Source organism: Emydura macquarii, unplaced genomic scaffold (assembly GCF_026122565.2).
Source record: "Emydura macquarii macquarii isolate MOO-44397 ecotype Brisbane River unplaced genomic scaffold, CSIRO-AGI_Emac_v2 contig_2676, whole genome shotgun sequence".
NCBI classification, from domain to species: domain Eukaryota; kingdom Metazoa; phylum Chordata; order Testudines; family Chelidae; genus Emydura; species Emydura macquarii.
Window position 1 is genome coordinate 9,294,508 of NW_027132813.1, and position 19,512 is coordinate 9,314,019.

The window sequence follows — 19,512 nt, forward strand, 5'->3', positions numbered from 1 at the left end:
TTTTTTACTAGTTAACAATGGAAACTTTTTTTTAGTGTTTCCCTCCAGCGGTCTTACCAAGCAATAGGAAAAAAAAAAAAAAAAAGAAATGAAACTTGTTCCGCTGAGTTCAACCCCAGACAGGCTCACAACTTCCTTCCTGCTTTCCTACCCCCCTCCCCTTAGCTCTCCGCCCTCCCTCCCGCTCTCTCTCTTTCCCTTTTGATCGCACACATTGAACAAAAAAACATTCAAGAAACGGCAAGGCTGAAAGTGACAAAGCGGATGGCTTTGTTGCCGGGGAAAGGACAATCAATTAGCAAAGCAACAAATCAGTTAAGACAAGCCCGGCGAGTCAACGAAAAAGAAACTAGCCCATGTTTTAAAAACTCTGTTCTATACAATACATACGGCTACATTTGAAAATCTTGATCTGGATGAGGAAATGATTTCGGGAGCGTTGTTTTGGGTCTCAGTTCCTGCGGGTCTTTCAAGGAGATGTGAACTGAAAGGACTGTGAAGTCTGCATGAGTCCCTGATATATCAGGTAAGGGTGGCTTGTTTAATTCGAGCTTTTCCTTAGCTTTCGCTCGATGAAGCGGCTCTGTCTTTATCTGGGAAGAACTGCAGGGCAGAAGGGCTGGATCACGGCAAAAATCAATTGCACAAGTTGCACGATGTTTCTCAAACGTGCCTCTCTTGCAAATGCCATTTTAAGCCCCTTCTCCGCTATGTAATGAGCTGTATTTTCACCCCTTTGCGTTAGCAGTTGCATTCTGCTGCAGGCAGAAGCAAATTGCCAGCCTTTTCAGGCAAGATGAGCGGTAGCAGCAAATGCATGTCTGAAAAGATGAGTGTGGTGGCAAAAGGCAGTCAGAGCATGTTCGGGTAAACGTGTTAACCTGCCGTTCTGAAGGCCATTGAAAAGAAAAATGGGCTTGTTCTCTTCAGTGAGGGTAAAGCAAACTGTCGGCAATGGGCAAAACTGCTCAGCCGCCCGCCTTAGATTGCATCTCTCCGGATAGGAGTTAAGTATGAAAGGCTCTCTCACTCTGTAGCAGGGTGGGCGCGCTCAAATGTCTTTGCTAGAGATGGGCATGTACACACACACACACACACACACACGAAATCTGCACGCACCTGGTTGCACACTGTCACAACATGGACCAGTGTGACCAGAAGGCTGGCATGCTAGAGATGCATGTGCACAGAGCTAATATCCAGCACACTCCACCGGACATGCACACTGCTGCAAATTATACCCCCGCGCGAACAGCTGCCTTTTAATTTCATTTTAACACACAATACAAAGGCCTTTAGCACATAGACTCCCAAGGACACACAGAAGTACACATGGACATAGAGTTGCACACAGGTCCATTCAAAGACACTTACCTTGCAGCCTGTGTATGCTCCTGTGCATATAAATAAACATTTACACACATATAAAACACACTGATGCATCTCTCATCCATAGAATTAAAATGCTCCGACCTGAAAAGCAGACTGTAATTCTAGCTACACATACATACATACATGTACAAAGAAACACACAGGGCTACTATAAACAGACAAAGACACACAGAAGCACACATGGATAGAGGGTCACCCACACAGGGAGAATCACATACACACAAAGAGCTGACACACCCATCCAGATGTCTATATACCGAACACAAGCTAGACATGCCCAAGAGTATATGGAAGATTGTAATTCAAGAGATGCATACACAAATGTATACCACAAAGAGCTGACACACACAGAGTAAACACAGCTAGATCTAACATACATGAAGTTGCACAAAGCCATACAGATGCACACAGAGAGAGAACAGCAGACACGTGGATCCATAATATACAAGCCACACAAAGACATAGAACTAAAACCCATTTACACTGAAAAGCAGAACCTCATTGATCTTCATGTCTTATGAGGACAGACATATACACACACACATAACAGACAAAGCCACACCAGTACTTCCACATATTTAAGCCAAAACTTCAAAATTGTTATTTAGAAATTCTGTTGTGGTGCTTTATGGGAGTTGTAGTTTGAGTGCTTCATGCCCCCCATTCTCTTCTATAGGCTGGGCCTGTTAGCTAGGCTACACCTCTTGTCAAGATACACAATAATTTCCCCACTCGCTTAGCCAGAACACCCTGAAAGATGTGTGGCTGGAGAGCCGGCCTGCAGAGGAGACAGGAGGCATGAGGCATGTGAACTACAAGGTGTGTGTTTTTAGTTGAAAAAGTTGAATTCTTCCACAGAAAGTGGACACTTTTTGTGAAAGATTTTACTTAGTTGAATGAAAACCCAGTTTTCCATTGAAACACAGGTTTGACAGACAAATGTTGATCAGCTAATGCTGATAGAGGTAGCCTACACCAAAAAAATGCAGATACACACATGTTCAAGGCAGTAGGAATACACAGGCAGAAGTTATACAGAGCCAGCCAGAAACACCTCCAAACTAGAAGTAGCCATTACCGGAGGTAAGGTAACAAAGAGACATGCAAACACACACTTGAAGTGGTAGACAAGGACATACATGTGTTTGGCATACTCCATGCCAGAGTGATACACACATAACATACACAAAGCCACGGATATGCACCCAGACATAACACCTGGACACACACATGGAGATGCACTGAGATACAGAGTGTCACACACACACACACACACACACATGGACACGTGAGCCAGTAAGTCGATTCAGGCACTCACTTGCACACATATATAAAGTAAGTCACACACAGCCAGAAGCAGTGGATATACATGTATACAATTGACTCCATGCACACAGAGGGCCCCAGCAGACCAAGCCATAGACACTCCCCCTCTCAGCCTTTGCCCGTGGGCCGGGTCTGTCGCCTGCCGCCCTCATCCCATAGCTAGATCCGGCAGCCGCCCTCCCTCTGTGCCCCCGGGCAGAGTCTGCTGCCTCGGTGCCTTGCCCCATGCCTGTGCCCATAGCGCTGTCTGTTCCTCTTCGCTGCAGGCTCATCGCTCTCTCTCCTCGCCAGCTGATTTGTTTATGGAGCTCCGGGCGAGGGCTTCTCCGCCACCCTCCGGCTTCCCAGGCGATGGTGCTGCCCCTGGCCCAGGGAGGACCCCGGCTGCCCCGCAGAGGCTGACCCAGGAGGAGGAGGAGGCGGCGGCTCCCCCCGCGTGCGCCCGGGCTCAGTACTATGGCTGTGTACTGCTATGCGCTCAATAGCCTGGTGATGATGAATAGCAGCAACGAGGTGAAGAGCGGCGGTAGCAGGAGCAAGACGCCTCCTCCCCGGGGGCAGCTGCTGCAGGTACCGGAGCGCCACGGCGCCTGCTGCCCGCTAGCCGTTCTCAGCCCGGGCGCCGGGAGCCCCAGCTGCTCCCGAACCAGCTCGGCCTTCCTCTTCCCCCCGGCCGAGCAGCCGCCGCCGGAGGAGCCGGGGAGCGCCGGGGGCACACGGCGGCCCAGCAGCCCGAGCTGGTCGAGCCGGCTGGGAAGAGAAGAGCCGTCGGGGGCCGCTGCCAGGTCGCCCCCGCCTGGCTCCGAGGAGGGGAGGAAGGGGCCAGCGCGGCCCCGCCAGCGGGAGCTGCAGAACGTGCAGGTGAACCAGAAAGTGGGGCTCTTCGAGGCGCACATCCAGGCGCACAGCTCCGCCACCCTCCACCTCAAGAGCCCCCGGCTGGGCAGGAGATCGCCGTCTCCCACCCTATCCCGCAGCGGCAGAGCCCCAGAGGAGGGGCCCAGGGGGGAGGACAGAGTCCCGAGAAGCCCCTTTCCCTGGCAGGAGGCGGAGAGGGGGAGCGGGAGCCGCGCAGCGCAGGACCCAGGAGAGACGGAGAGGGGGAGGGAGACCCCCAGAGCCCAGGTTTCCGGGGAGATGGAGGGGAGGAGCTGTTTCCGCAGGGGGCAGGGTTCCGGAGAAACGGAGCGAGGGCTGGAGTACTACGGAGCGCAAATGTCAGGGGAGATGGAGAGGGTGAGCAGGACTCTCGGAGCGCATTGTGTGGAGGAGATGGAGAGGGGCGGCGGGGTGCCCAGGGGGCTGGGATCAGAGGAGACACAAAAGAGGAGCGGCCCCTGCGAACTGCAGGGATCCGAGAAGAGGGAGAAGTGGAGCGGCTCCCCGACGGCGCAGAACTCCGAAGTGATGGAGAGGGGGAGCAGTGGCGCGCAGGACTCAGAGGTGCTGGAGAGCGGGCAGAGGATTCACAGGGCGCAGGGCTCAGAAGTGCTGGAGCCGAGGAGCGAGTCTGGGCGGGCGCAGCGCTCAGGGGTGATGGAGAGAGAGGACGGGACCCACAGAGCGCAGGGCTCCGGGGTGATGAAGCAGGGCAGCGCGTCACCAGAGGAGGGGAGCGAGACCTGCGGATCGCGAGGCTCAGACTCTTCAGTCGCCCCGGAGCAAGGAAGGGGTGAGGAGCAGCATTGCCCCCCCAAGACTGGCTGCTGGAAGGCGCCCGGGAACCCTCTGGCCTGGGCGGGCTCTGCGGAGGAGCTGCGCCCAGCGCCTGGGAGCTCCTGCCGGACAGGGGATCAAGCCTGGGTCCAGCCGCAGCAGGACCACCCTGGAGAACGTCAGCTGCTGGTGACAGCGGCACCCACAGAACAAAAGGGGAAGCCCCCGTGGGAGGGCTGCTGTGGGAGCAGCATTCCCGCTGTCATCATTACCGATCTAGGGGGTCAGGAGGAGGAGGCCGGGGAGAGCCCCCAAGTGAACATGCCCATCAGGAAGCTGTCTTCCTCTTCAGCTTCTTCCACTGGCTTCTCCTCATCCTGGGAGGAGTCGGAGGAGGACATCTCCAGCGACCCTGAGCGCACCTTGGATCAAGCCCAGGCCTTCCTGCAGACTCTGGACCAGCACAAGCCCAAAGTGGTAAGTCCTGCCCAAAGCAGCTTCCCCCTGGTTGTGTCCCCAGTGCCAGCTCTAATACTGATACCCCAGTCTCCACAATGGCTCCTTCCCTTAATGCTGGGAGCAGCCTCCCTAGCTTCTTCTGTACCCTAACTCTCCCATCCTGGAACTTGGCTGCTTACCAGTGCCAGGCTGCTTAGACTGTGAACAGTTAAATGACAGGCAGGGGGGCCACTGGCTGGGGCAGCTGAGGATAGGTAAATGGATATTGTTGCCCTAGATCGTTTGGGAACCCCTCTTCTAATGCATCATCAGCATGGCAATTGTAGTAAAAGACCTGTCAATTGCCCTTCTTTATCCCAACCAGGATGCTGCTCCATTAGCCATCATCAACTCCAAACCCAGTGTGCTTATTAAACTCTGGTGAAAGACAAAGCCAGCATCAAACTCTTTCAGACCTGGCTGAAATCATATTGATTTGTAAGTGTTTAGAAGAAACTTGCAGTCATTTAAGAGAATCTCTCTCTCACTCTCTCTCACCCACACGCACAAACAGTATGCTGATGGTCATCCCCTGCTTTTAGGAGGGATCTTGCACAATCCATTGGAATGCCCAGTCTGGTAGTATTTAGGCAAAATTCCAAACCGAGAACTACAAACCTGGTTGCAAAGAATTTACCTAGCACTGTTTATTATTTTTGTAACTTCAGACCATGGTGTGGTTCTTTTTCTTCTCACTGGCATCAATTTTATACTAGTATAACTCCAATGGCTTCAGAGGAGTTTCCCCTGATTCATGTCAGAATAAGGCTGCACATTTGCTCTTCAGAATTTAATGCCAGTTGGTCAAATTATCTATCTGTCTATCTGTCTGTCCACCACTGTGGCATTTGCACACCTTCCACATAAAGTCAATAGCAATAATGAAGTAGCTAATACACTTCAAGGGCTCTCTGGCACTTCTCCCTTTTTTGGGGTAAAAAACTTTGCTTAGAGTAGCGTTTAACATTTTTTATAATTTACTTTTATTTATATATTTATTTGAGGTTGATTTGTGTTGGGTTTTTTTGTTCGGTTGGTTTTGGGGTTGACTGGGGTTTTTTGGGTAGGAGAGGTGTCAGTGTTGTGAGTGTCATTCTTGCTATGGTGGAACAGCCTTTTCAAAGAGGAAGGTTTTGCAGTGTTTCCTAAAGATGGTCAGACTCTGGATTCACTTGATCTCCTCTGGAAGATTGTTCCATGTGGTTTATGAAAAATGAAAAACACCTTTTTTTGTCTGCCTATTTCTTCATATAGCAAGAATCCAGACCCGATTCTGTGGAGGCTAGAGAAGCAGCTGGGCAGAAACACTGTTGGCAAAGTTATGGATGCTGTAGCTCTTCATGTTTTCAAAAAGTTTGGCATATTTAGATCCTTTGAGTCACTCTCTGGACTCCTTGCTTTGTGATATTCTTCTAGCTGACAAATTTTTGTTCTGTGCATATTCGTTTTAGAAATCTCTGGACATTCATTGTCCATCACTGACAACTGTTATCAGGAATAAGTCCTGCTGAACCTGTGCTGCAGACAGTTGACTGGTAGTGTGGATGGGACAAAACCCATTTCCAGAGCTGCTGTAGGAAGCTTCCTTGAGTCTCAAAACTGATTTGTGTGCAAACGTGGCTAAAAAAGCTTTGTCTCATCCTTACTTGTGGACAGTCTGTTTTCTAAGCTGTTTCAGCAGGACTCATTGTGGACAACGGACCTGATTCAAAGTTCTCGTGTAGGTAAAGTTCATTTGTATTAGCAAAGGGCCAGAGTCTGATCTAAATCTGGTGGAACTAACTCCATTGATATCAGTGAGATTACTCCAGCCTAAGTGAGACCAGAATCTGGCTCAAAGTGTCTCCTGAAAATCTGGGGGAGGTTAACTGGCACTTAATTTTGCTTGGATAATCCCAATCATACATGTTAGGTTGCAGGATTCCCTACCACAGCATGAAGTTCCACTGTGGAGTTGATCCCCTGCTTTGTCAGTTTATAGTTAATATCTCACCAGGATTCTGAGCAAATGCCTGGTAATCCATTATTGTTTTCTGCAGATCGTGATTTACTTAAATAACAAAACATTCCCACACCTCAATTTCATGTTCTCACTGTGAACATTTCAGAATCCATGACAACAGAAGAGAGCTACTTGAATGGTTTCAGATTGTACACACATTTGTTTTCCTGATTTTCCCAATCCCCATTCAACAAAGTGCACTGTCTGGAAATTAAATATATAGCGCAGGAACATGCATAAGGAATTCTGACTACAGATCATACTAACATTTTATGACAAGATAAACCCTGGTGGCCAAATGCTCAGCTGATGTAAATCAGGTTAGCGCCACTCAGCTCAGTAGTGTTGTGCGAATTATATCAGCTGACGATCTGGGCCTGGGCATCTACATTCTGCAATTAATGATATTTGTGCAGATGGGAAAGGTTGCTGCACCTGAGAATGAGGTAACAGGAAAGTGGTTCTTGTTGGAGGTATGTTCTGGGTTGTATATTTCATGCTGGGTGTTTACAGATTCAGTAAACAGCAGGCTCACTTCTGCTCTTCCTTTCTGGAGGCTGTCTGGCTAGAGAATCTATCTGGGATGTCCGGCTGTCTATTGTAGTTCCTCTCTGTGTTCTTTGCAGGGTAGGGCAAGCAACTTCCTTCAGCTGGACTTCAGAACTCAGCTTGCGTCGTTGCTGCTGATACGCTGCTGTCTACATTTATTTTGCAATCCCTGCTGTCAGGCCGGCCACGCAGACAATAATCCCCCAAATGATCCAGAAAATTAAGTTGTTTAGCATGAAGAATGTGGATGGGTTAGTCACCTGCTTTGGAGACGAGATACATTGAATTAGGAATGACGTTCTCAGTGTAACTCTACAGTTAGATACCCCTCTAGATCCCCCCCCTCCTTGACTGATGAGAAGAGAGCTACCACTCCTGTTCCAGTCTGCTTGATAAACTTCCTGTCTGTAAAGTGCATTGAGGTCCTGCAGGATGAATGGTTCGAGAAGACTGACATAGAAGTTATTATTAGGGAGTGTGTTAGTGATTCTCTACGAAATGACAATAAACAAATTAGACCTTTTTTGTAGTAACTCCTCCCCAGATTTAAATAAACTGCGTAAGGGTTTCAGGCGCCTGGTTTTTACTGGGCTGCAGATAGTTGCTTGGGGGAAACCCCACCTGCATTTGTGCAAGCTTGTAATGCTCAAAAGGCAGCAGAGCTATTGCACTTCTTAAGCAACGTAGGAGGAAGATCCTGTCCAGGGGAATCTGCTGCGTAGGGTGCCCCAGAGCAGTACTCCACAGAGCCTCTGCACCCGCCGTGTGTGCTTGTGGGTAGGCTGGGGAAGGAGAAGAGGGAGTGTGGCCAGTGGGTCCACGTGTCATATAACCCAGCTGCTACTCTAGCCTGGGGGTTGGATAGCAGGCACCACCCCGTAGACAGGCCTGTGCTTTGCATGTTGGGAAGGAGTCCTTTCTTGTCTTTTGTCACACAGGCTCTATGCTTAGGAGGGGCGGAGGGGCTTACTATCCCAATTCCCGGCAGCTGTGCCCATTCAATTCCCATTAGGGATAATGCAGCTGCACAGGCACAGCTGAGGGGAAGATTAGGCCCCCCCTGCCGAAGATTTCACCCTCATTAGGCACCTGATCCTCCTGTGGCAGAGCAGGTGTAACTCCCATTGCCTTCAGTGGAGAACATGGCCCTGCACGTGCTTCTTTCTACAGGGGCCCTATTCTCCTGCCACAGGATCTGAGTAACTCCTGGTAAAGCCAGTGGAATTATTCATATCTTGCTGCAGGAGACCTGAGCCCCTACAGCTGGTAAACTCGCCGTTATGATGCTTCAGCAAAAGACTGCTGCAACTTGTTATTGCTCAGTATCATCATGTGCTGATCACTTTGGTTAGTCGCTGATAGCCAAGCAAAATCCTTGATTCCTCAATAATTCCACGGCCAGAGAAAAGCAACACGCGGTTTGTCAGAACATTATTTAGCTATTTCCCTTATGAAAATGAAGGCCTTTTAAAAAAAAAAAAAAAAACCCTGGAAAAGTAGCCTGAGATGCCATTAAGCATTCTTCTTCTTTGCCTTTTCATGCACTAGTACAGAAACGGAAGGACTTGGAACCCTGCAGTGTTGCAATCACACAACTTTCAATACGTTACAGAACTCTGCCTCTCTCAACAAGCATCATGTAATCGCCACTTGCCTAGAGTAGGGAGTTTCCATTACGCGAGCTAGATAGTGAGAGCTTTTGGAAAGTGCATATGTGATTACTGCAGAAAGGGGAATGTATTTATTTGTTTGTCTGACCAGCAGGGACTGTAAAATATTTCTGAAATGAGACAATGTAGGTGTGACAAGTCCAGCCAAGTGCCAGGCAGACAGACCCCTTGCCTGCTCTCTTTCTAGGGTGCCTCCAAAGCACTGTCTTACAGTAGCACTCTTGACTTGCTCCCACAATCAAATTCAATATGTTTGCATTCCTATTCTCGATGTAATTTTAATCAGGAAGTGGATATGTAAAAGCAAGTATTTCCCCACAGGGTTTGCTGGGGATGATGCTGGGCAGAGCCCCCTGCCACGCCCTTCCCATCTGGCCATGTTCTCTAACCCTGCATACCTCCAAATGCATTGTGGCCCAGTGGAGGCGCTTCCATAACCATCCTAAGGGAAGGTGGATGATACCATTTTGGCTCCCCTCTCTTCAGCAGTTTTTGAGCAAATGGAGGAGGATTTCTACTGCATTCACATCCTCTATGCCCTATAGCATGGGGATTATATGGCACATACTAGATCCTTTTATTTATAGGCACGTGTTTACCAGCACATTCATTCACTCTAATGGTTTTGATCAATTCCATGATGAAAATATTCATTAAAGAAAGCTGGGGAGGTTTCTGAGAACTCTTTATGTGGAATTCTAATTCTGTGTTGAACAGTTTTGTGACTCGCGGTACCCAAAGGATAATTAAGAACTAGCTTTTCAAAATAGTCCACTCATTTTGGGTACCCAACTTGAAACACTGCAGGCCAACCCACCCGCAAATCCCACTGATGCTAGTTTGAGTTGTAGGTACCTAGAACCTCTGAACATCAGGATCTGAGTGTCTCAGATTGGACACCCCAAAATTTAAGATCTCCAATTAGTGGAGACTTTTCACATTTTTGTCTGTACCATAAAGTACATAACCATAGAGTGATAAAAGCAATCAAACTGCAGTGAGCACCTGTCTCATGTGTTTCATGTTATTTCTATAACATGTTAGAACAGATTGACATGCAGAAATAACATTAGCTCAGCACTCACTTTCAATCATTGCATGACACTTCTTGAGTACGTTGGCACCTATTTCTGGTATTAAACCTCACTTCAACTAAGATTAGTCCTGTGCAATTATTACAGCTCCCTTTTTATCCATACCAGTAGGTGAATTGGTGCAGTTTTTCCAATCTGTTTTAATTAGATGGAACCCAGCTAAGAAATATGTTAATATTTAATAAGCACTGCAAAAGAGAAAATATGGGTAAAATTTTCAGATGTGCCTAAGTGACTTAGGAGCTAACTCCCATTTTTCAAAAGTGACTTAGACACTTAGGAAACAAAAGCCTATTTCTGTGAGACTTAGTGTCTAAGTCACTTCTGAAAGTGGCACTGAGGTTCTTTTGAAAGTTTGACCTTTATGTCAGCCAAATTATGTAGAAGCACAAATAGATTTTTCTCTCCACAGTCTGCACGATGGCTATAAGTATTTCAAGAAGCTAAGTATTATCTGATGAGCTTCAAAAGTGGGTGCCTACAATTAGGGTCTTAAATCTCTATGTAAGTAGCCTGATTTTCAATAGCGCTAAGCACTCAGCGACTCTTATTGGTTTCAAGTGTCCTGTGGGTATTCAGATATTCTGAAAATTAGGCTGTCAATGTCAAGTTGGGCACCATAAATGGAAGCACCCCAAATTAGTTTTGAAAATGTAGATTCCAACTTCTCTGTACTTCAGTTTCCCCTTCTACAATGTGGGTGTGACACTACTTACCTAGCATACAAAACTGCTGTGTGATTTTAATGTATGTTCATAAAGCTCTTTGAGATCCTCAGACAAAAGGCTCTAGAGAAGTGCTAGTTATTATTACTGGTGAGCACCAGTGCTTTCTGCCTTCATGTAGTTTTTCATAGATGTCGCAAAATTAATGAATTGCTGAATGCTCTTAAGACTCACGTTATAATTCTTCCTCCTGCTACAAGGCTATTTTTTGATGCCATCATGCATGTCAATTTTGAAAGAAAAGAAGATTTTGTAGTAAAAATATATTTATCATTACACAGGGAAAAGGAGACAGTCTACTAAACAAAAAATCAGTCTTTTCTTTCAAATCTAAGATTTGTTGCTTATCAAAACACAGGGATTATTTTGGGAGAACTAGGATATTACTTGCTGCTTGAAACTTTTTTCCTGTAAATAGTACAGTAGTATCTGAATGGGAACAAATGGCATTAACAATCAGTACTATTGGGGTCTGTAGGTAATGGGAAAGCATCCCTTATTCCCCAGAAAAGACAGTCTCTGGAGTCAGATGCTCACATCTGAACGAGTTGGATTTGAAGTACACTGTTAGCTGCTCCCTGCAATGTGCCTTTAGGGTCTGATTTTCAGAAGTGTTGAGCACCTATAGTTGCTATTGGGTCCTGGGGCCACTGAAGTGAATAGAAGTGTTGCCCAGGATTTCACCCCTTGACTTCTACTGGAGTTGTGGGTGCTCTGCACCTCTTGAAATATGGCCCTTAGATGATATAAAACACAGTGGGCCTTATCTGACAGTCCTTATTGAAGCAAAACTCCCATTAGCCTGAGTGGGTGTGCATGGCCCACATAAAGACTGGAGTATCTGACCCAAAGAGAACAGGAGCGGCTTGTTGTCATGACTGCAAAACCAGTTTGTCAGCTCTGACTTTCTCACCTTTGAATGGTGTTAGCAATGGGCCAGGTTTTATTAAGGGAGCTGCACAGAGCGGAAGTCAGCACAGGATTTGGCCCAGCATCTTTACCTGCCTTAGCAAGCATGAACTTGCTCTCATCTGCCCCCTCACTCAGCCGCCTTCCTGAGAATTCAAATTCAGAAAACTGGAACTGCCCTTTGTCCTTGCTTGGACAATTCATATACCGGAAGATATAACAGAACCAAACAATGCTCTTCTCCACATTGAACTATTGTCTTCACCTACTAAGGCCAGATCCTCAGCTGGTGTAGATTGGCATAGCTCCGCTGATTCCAATGGAATTGTGCTGAGTTACGCCAACTGAGGATCTGGTCTTGGGGGGTTTATTATTTTGGGTCTTGATTTTCTGCTACGCTACCCCAGGTTTATGCTGATGTAACTCCAGCATGAATCTGGAGTAAGATAGTGGAGAATCAGGCCCCAAGTATGTCTTCACACTGCTAAATATGGTCCTTCACATGCTTTGGAAGTAGGAGGAGATTTTTAAGTAGAAAGACCTTCAGGCTGACCTCTTGGAATGCACCCTTCAGGGCTCTTTTTTGTTTTGTTTTGCTAAATGGTCTTCATTCCCGCCTCACACAATAAATGGGTACCAACAGAAAACACCACCAAGCCCTCCCCAGTAGCTCCCATTCAAACGTTGATTGCTGCTTTGCCAAAGAAGGGGCATTTTGACTGACAAAGTGCACTACAATGCCACAGGAATAACTGTTGCAGCATCTTTCCACATGCATTCAAATTATTTCCATTAAATAGGCACTCGGATACTATGGCCAAGGGGTCAATGCCCATACCAAAAAGAGACAAGATTAAGGCACTGTGGGAGGAGTTTCCCTCCTTTTACAGTCCCTGTAGGTGTCTTGGCTACTCACAGCGGTCATAAAAACCCCTTAGGTGGCCAGAGGAGAATTCCCCTAATGCAAGCAGAGTGTAAGACAATCATAGTTATCTTACGAGGGCCATCCCACAAGCTCTGGCATGGATGGGGATGTTATTGTGAATGGGGTGGGTTTTTCTGGGGTGTGCATTTAGAACCCTATAAGGAAACTATACTGTAGTTTTTTATTACTAGCAGTTTATATTTAACACAGCAGAGAGTGTTCAGACCTGAAGCTGTAGGAGGAAAAAAAAAGGCAGGTTGATTTTCCCAGTGATCTGCAGACCAGAAAGATAAATCTGCAGTCTCTTTTGGTATATTTTATGCTGGTGGATTTTGTTAAATTAAAGTCAAAGTTTTAAGATACACACATAAAATGTTCCTCCAATTTTAGCAACATTCTTTCCAGGCTCAGCTACATTTGTTTTTATCTTCTCTATGGCAATTGATGATGACCTAAGTCTGAAACTGTATAATTCTGCAGGATCTCCTGTTATGTATTTCTTCCACAGCTGTAGCTGAATCAGGACTGTCTAATCCAATGACATGTTGTAATGCCTAATGCTTCCTTTAATAAATTCCAGATTCTAAGAGTCAGCAAAGTTTATATATCCCAAGTAACAATTTTAAACAATAATAAGGACAGAGCCAGAATTGGAATTATATCTTTAAAAAAAAAAACACTTCTCTAGGCTGACCAGATCTAGTTTGTACAACACCTAACAGGACGGAATAATGATAATGAGGCAAACAACTTAATATTTTAATAATGTCAAGTGGAAAATCCAATGGCAGGTTGGCATAGAACTTAAATAAGAAACTACAACTAAGTCCTTATTGGGTTCTACACAACAAGTTCAAAAATGCTGAGCAAGGGATGTAATTAGAGACAAGCCTGAATAAGCCCTGCAGATTTGCACAACTCTCTGAACTTTGAAACTGGGGATCTGATTCTTCTCTCACTTACGCCAGTTTTATACTTGTTTGACTATTACTGCCATGCCCCTTCTGTAGTCATTAATACCAGTGCAGAGTGAATGCAAGGTGGGGGATAAGTTCTCTCAAATACAAATGATAACATTTTACACCTGCTGTGCACTCATTGTGCACTGGTGCAAATGACTGTACCAGGTGCACATCAGTGCTGAATCAGGTCCATAGACATCGTTAGTTACACCTGATTTACACTAATGTAAATAAGAAAAAAATTGGCCCTGTATGTTGGAACCTGAACATAATCTGGTGCTGGATTTTAGAGCCAAATCCTGTTTTTATAAAGGACCAAATCAAAAAGTCCAGCTTCAAGTACCCCTCACCTTTGAGTGCCTGTTCAAAATACATACCTCATGTTGCAGCTTGGGACAAACACTGGCTGTCATGATTGGTCATGCATTCAAAGCGAAGCTTGTGGTCACAGTATGAGGAGATACTAGGGAATGCAATTGCTAGTGTGTTTAAGCAGCTACAGAAAAATTGTTAATTATTATCTCTTCAGCAGTGTATTGCCATAGTGCTAAAGGCCCATCGTGCTAGGCTTTAGTTGCAGGGACACCCTCGGCTGTCCAAGGGCAGGGTGAAAGCTCTGGATAAAGGGGAAGAGAACAAAGAGAGAAAAGAGATTTCAGATATTGATTTGCATCTGCCTAAGTTATTGCAACGTTTTAAAAGGCTGCACAATATATGTAAAACCTATTATTTGAAGAAACAACGTCAAGTACTTTCTCCCCAGTTCCATTGTTTGTAATTTTCTTCTAGGGTCTTGTAAATAAAATTCAATCTTAATCAGTTTTGTCCTCTTTCCACTTGGCAAACCTTAGGGGTTTTTTTTGCCTGTGTTTTTAACAGAGCTGAGCTGAATCTCACTCATTTGTGAAACTAACAAAGTGAAGCTAGGGCTCATGACACTGCCAGTCTTGACAGGCCAAAAGGATGTGTTTTTCAGTTTTTGAGTTAAACACCATTGAAAAGGCCTCTTAACATGCATTAAGGAGCTGGCTAAAAGATTTGAAGCTATGCTGGCTGGTCATATTTTGTGCCTTGTCTACATGGGAAAATTGCACTGGCTTATTAATATCCGTTTTTAAACCAATATAGTTAAACAGGTGGACATTCCTATTTGGATTTCAGAATTACTTATTTCATTCTAGCTTAAACCTGCTCTCACTTGATTTAGGCCTGGTCTACACTACAGATCTATATGGTATAATTACATTGCTCAGGGGTGTGAAAAATCCACACCCTGAGTGACATAGTTATAGCATCCTAATCTCCTGTGTAGACAGTGTTATGACAGCGGGCAAGCTTCTCTTGTCAACATAACTACTGCCTCTCGAGGAGGTGGATTAACTATGCTGACAGAAGAGCTCTCTCCCATTGGCATAGGAACATCTTCTCTTAAGCACCACAGTGTTGTGTAGACTGCCCTCAAACTAAACCAGAAAAAGTCACTTTTAAACTTCAGTAAGAGTATCCACACAGTGATTTGTACCGGTTTAACAGTATCAGTTTATATTAACTCCTTGCTTTATATTGATGCAACTTCCCAAGGCCTAGTCTAAGGCCATGTCTACACTACAAAATTAAGTAAACTTAATTTATGTCAGCACAGCTGCCACAGTAATTACATTGCTTGTGTGTGTCTACACTTTGTTCCTGGTGTCAGCAATGCACGTCCTTAGCAGGAGTGCCTGTATCGTTCGTACTGTCAGTGTGGGGTATTGTGGGATGGTGCCTGAAAGCCAGTAACAGTCGATGTAAGCAACGCTGTGTCTACATGAGCATCTCATTAACCTAACTACATTGACCATGACTCAACACTGCTCATGGAAGAGGAGTTATGAAGTCAGCATGGGGGGGCAGCTATGTCGGCAGGAGTGAAATTTAAGTGTAGACACTTCCATAGTTAATGGTCAACATCAGCTGCCTTGTGTCGCCCTAAATCCGTAGTGTAGACCAGTCTACAGTGCAGCTGGAGCTCAGTAGGCATACCCACGCTATCTTTAATCTAGTCAGTGTAGCTAACATAGAAGTGAAAACATGGCAGCTGAGGTGTCAGTGGAACCCTGGGTGCATACTGTGCCAGGGTCGGTGTTGCTGCTTTTTCTCTTCTATTATTTGAGCTCGCTAGATGAAAGCTAATGTGTGTGTGCCTAACTCAAGCTGCATTGTTGTGTAGAAAGACTCAAAGGGGGAACCCAAAAGGGGTTAAGTTAACTTGACTGATACACTTTTTGTCTGTCAAGACAGGGCTGGAGGGGTTTAACAACTCAGCCCTGAGCCAGGCAGCCACTATGCTGCCTACTCCCATACTTCAATCTTGAGTTGCAGGTGTAAAGACAGCAGTGCCTTGCCTACTTGAACCCTGGGCTTTTTTGGAGCAGAGCATGGCTCAACTGCTGTGAATTCGCGGATGTGCACAAATGAGGCTAGGAATAAAAGATTTGGCTGGAAAATTTTGCCTAACTTGCCATCTGAACTCAGGCCTTCATATGTGCAAGGGCAGAGCACCTTCCTGAAGCAAATGCTTAGTTTGTGAAAGGTTTAAGGACTGTTCATTGCCCAAACCATCGCTTCATTTCAGCATATGTCTCCTCTCAACTCTGTTCATAACGTTCATTACCAGACTAGTCAGCCGGTCAGGATCCATTCGGTCAGACAGAAATGATGGGTGCACAGTTTACAAGGGCTGTTCAAAATGGCATGAAATGAAGTAGGAAGTGCATGGAATGATGGGATGGAAAACTGCATCATGGGACGGTATGCACATCCTCGTGATGCACCACAATCCATTCCCAGCAACAGAGAGTAACAGAGAATGGCAAGATGCACAGAGGGATAGCTGCCTACGATGCAATGTTCTCTCTATCGATGCAAGAGCAATGAGCATGGATGTGCTCCACTGACACAAGACATGGATGTGCTCAGTCGATGTTAATAAAGCGACTTATGATCGTCAACATAACTGAAGTCGACTTAGCTCTGTAAGTGTAGACATGCCTTACACTCTGGCTGCCTCTGACTCCAAGAGCTATTCCATCAGCTGAGAGTAACAGAAGCACAGCAGTACTTTGGCCATGCCCTCTCTCCCAAAGACACATGACTGAGGACTGACAGAGAGGTTAGCATAGAACTGTTATTCTGGCTCTATGTCACCTGGTGGAATCCCCCTATTCAGGGGGGTATTCTCCAGTAGCCAGATGCATACTGGCTACTCCTTATTCTGAGAGTAGGTCTACTTTGGTTTAAATCTGTTTAGCTTGTCCCAACAGGCGTAGTCTACACACAAAGTTGCATCTGTTTAGCTAAAACAACTTAACTTCACACTCACTGTTAAACTGATGCAACTTCTGTGTGCAGACCAGGCCTTTGAGTTCCTTGCATTACAAGCTTAATAGCAAAGGAACTGACAAAGATAAATTCTCTAGGGCGAGTTTTCAAATGGGTGTGTGCAGATTTGGTGGCATCCTTTATCAAAGAGCACAACAGCATTCCAGCAAAGGTTCAAAAGATTTTATTAAACATACTGTGAGATGCACTGTTTGGTGCCATTTCCATGGACTATTGCTGTAATCTTGAATAATGAGACTGGCTCAGATGGAGAGAACTGCTGCAGTGGGAGGGACTTAAAGGAGCGTAAACTGTAGCAACTCCAGACTGCTACCGGTCAGTTGCAAATCATTTTGGAGTTGGAAAGTCCACCAGGGAGATTACAGTGATGCAAGTGTGTAGGGCCATTAATCGCCTCCTACTATGAAGGATTGTGACTCAGTAATGTGCAGGAAATAATTGATGGCTTTGAGGCAATGGGTTTCCCTAACTGCAGAGGGGAGACAGATGGAACTCATATTCCAATTTTGGCTCCAGACGATCTTGTGACAGAACACATCAACCGAAAGGGCTACTTCTTCATGGTCTTGCAGATGCCGGTGGATCACTGGGCTGTTTCACTGATATCAATGTGGGGTGGTCAGGGAACGTGCATGATGCACGCATATTTAGTAACACTGGACTGTATAGAAAGCTGGACATTGGAACTTTTTTCCAGATCAGAAGATTCCAATGGGGGATGTGGACATGCCCACAGTGATCCTTGGGGACCTTGCCTACCCCTTGCTCTCATAGCTCATGAAGCCTTACACCGGGAACCTATACAGCAGCAAGGAGCGCTTCAACAACAGGCTCAGCAGATGCTGAATGACTGTTTTATGTGTCTTTGGCTGATTAAAAGGGTGCTGGCGCTGTCTTTTTGGCCAGTTAGATCTCAATGAGGAAAATATTCCAATGGTCATTGTGGCCTGCTGGGCCCTGCATAATATTTACAAAGTGAAGGGGGAAAAGTTTCCCCAGGGTTGGACCACTGAGGTAGATTGGATGGCTGCTAATTTTGAGCAACCAGATACCAGGGCAATTAGAGGGGCACAGCAAGTGGCTATTCAAATCAGGGAGGCATGAAGGAGCACTTTGACAATGATTCCCAGTAACGTGTCTTTATGTGATGCATTTGCCAGGCAATGTGTACTTACTGACTTGAATTACCCCCTGTAGTGCTTGCTTCCTGAGCATTAATTGCAGTGAGCAAATATTCCTGCTTATAGCCACTATGTGTCAATGTCAGAACTGAGCGATGTATGTATGTCACAAATAAAGACTCATTTTATTTTGAAGACTCAAGTCTAATAACAGGACAAAACACATATTTTGGGTCAAACAGGGACATGACAATGAGGAACAGTCTCATGGTAAGGGCTCTCAGAGCTGTGTGTAACTCCAGCTTTCATTGTGAAATCAGTCCCTAGTCCTGTAGAGTGCATGGGGTACTGTGAGGAACTGGGAACGTGCAAGGAACGTGGTGGAGGAATTTGGGGAGGGCATGGACTCGAGTTCTGTAGTGGCTGCAGGGGAAGTCGTTCATCCTCCAGCTCCACTTCCTTGTCCACCCCTTCGTCATCTGGGTTGAGTCTGCAGTCCCCCCAAAGTACCACAGAGCTCTTGGCAGTGGAGGTGGGATCACTACTGAGGATGGCGTGCAGCTCCTTATAGAAGTGGCATGTCTTTGGCACCGCAGCAAAGTGATGCTTGGCCTCCCTTGTCTTCTGGTACACCTGCCTCGGCTCCTTGATCTTAGCATGGCACGGCTGCATGTCCCTTTCATGCCCCTTCTTCTGCATGCCCCTAGCAATCAGCCCATAGGTATCAAAATTCCTGCCACTGGCATGAAGCTGCGACTGCACAGCCTCCTCTCCCCATAGACTCAGCAAATCCAACAGCTCGAGTGTGCTCCACATGGGAGAGCATCTGGTATGGAAAGCTGGCATGGTAAACTAGCTGGAAAGATGCCATGTGAACTGTGCACACCAGAGCGGTCAGGATGGGCATTGTGGGATATCTCTTAGAGATCAGTTAGGGTGACATAACCAAGCACGGTGTCTACAGTGATATTGCGTCACTCCAACTATGTCGCAAAAAGCTCTATGCCGTTTGTTATTTTGTCGGCATACAGGGGAGTTATATCAGTGGGAGGAGCATTTCAGTGTGTACACTTCCATTGTTTTGTTGACGAAAGCTGACTTTTGTCAATAAAACTGTGTAGTGTAGACAAGGTTAAATCAGAGTAGCCCCGAAACTTGTTTGATTTATGCCAGAGGCTGGGCCAAGAATAAATGAGAATCAGAAAGGTAGCATAAAGCCACCTTTGCCCTCCCTCTCAATTCCTACACTGAGTATATTTTGACCTGAACTGTTAATTGGGTGCCAGATCTTTACAGCAGCTT

The 19,512-nt window shown here is 46.1% G+C and overlaps 1 protein-coding gene across 2 annotated transcripts in view; it reads left to right on the forward strand.

The window, feature by feature from the left end:
• The first annotated feature begins 214 nt into the window (after positions 1-214).
• The window catches only part of ITPKB (inositol-trisphosphate 3-kinase B), a 105,126-nt gene continuing 85,828 nt past the window's right edge, over positions 215-19,512 (forward strand). The window contains exons 1-2 of one of the 2 annotated variants that reach the window (XM_067564842.1): positions 215-526; positions 2,985-4,851. In XM_067564842.1, the coding sequence (XP_067420943.1) occupies positions 3,175-4,851 (1,677 nt within the window). In that variant the 5' untranslated portion in view covers positions 215-526; positions 2,985-3,174. The remainder of the gene's footprint in view (positions 527-2,984; positions 4,852-19,512) is intronic. The other variant, XM_067564843.1, reaches the window with a different exon arrangement.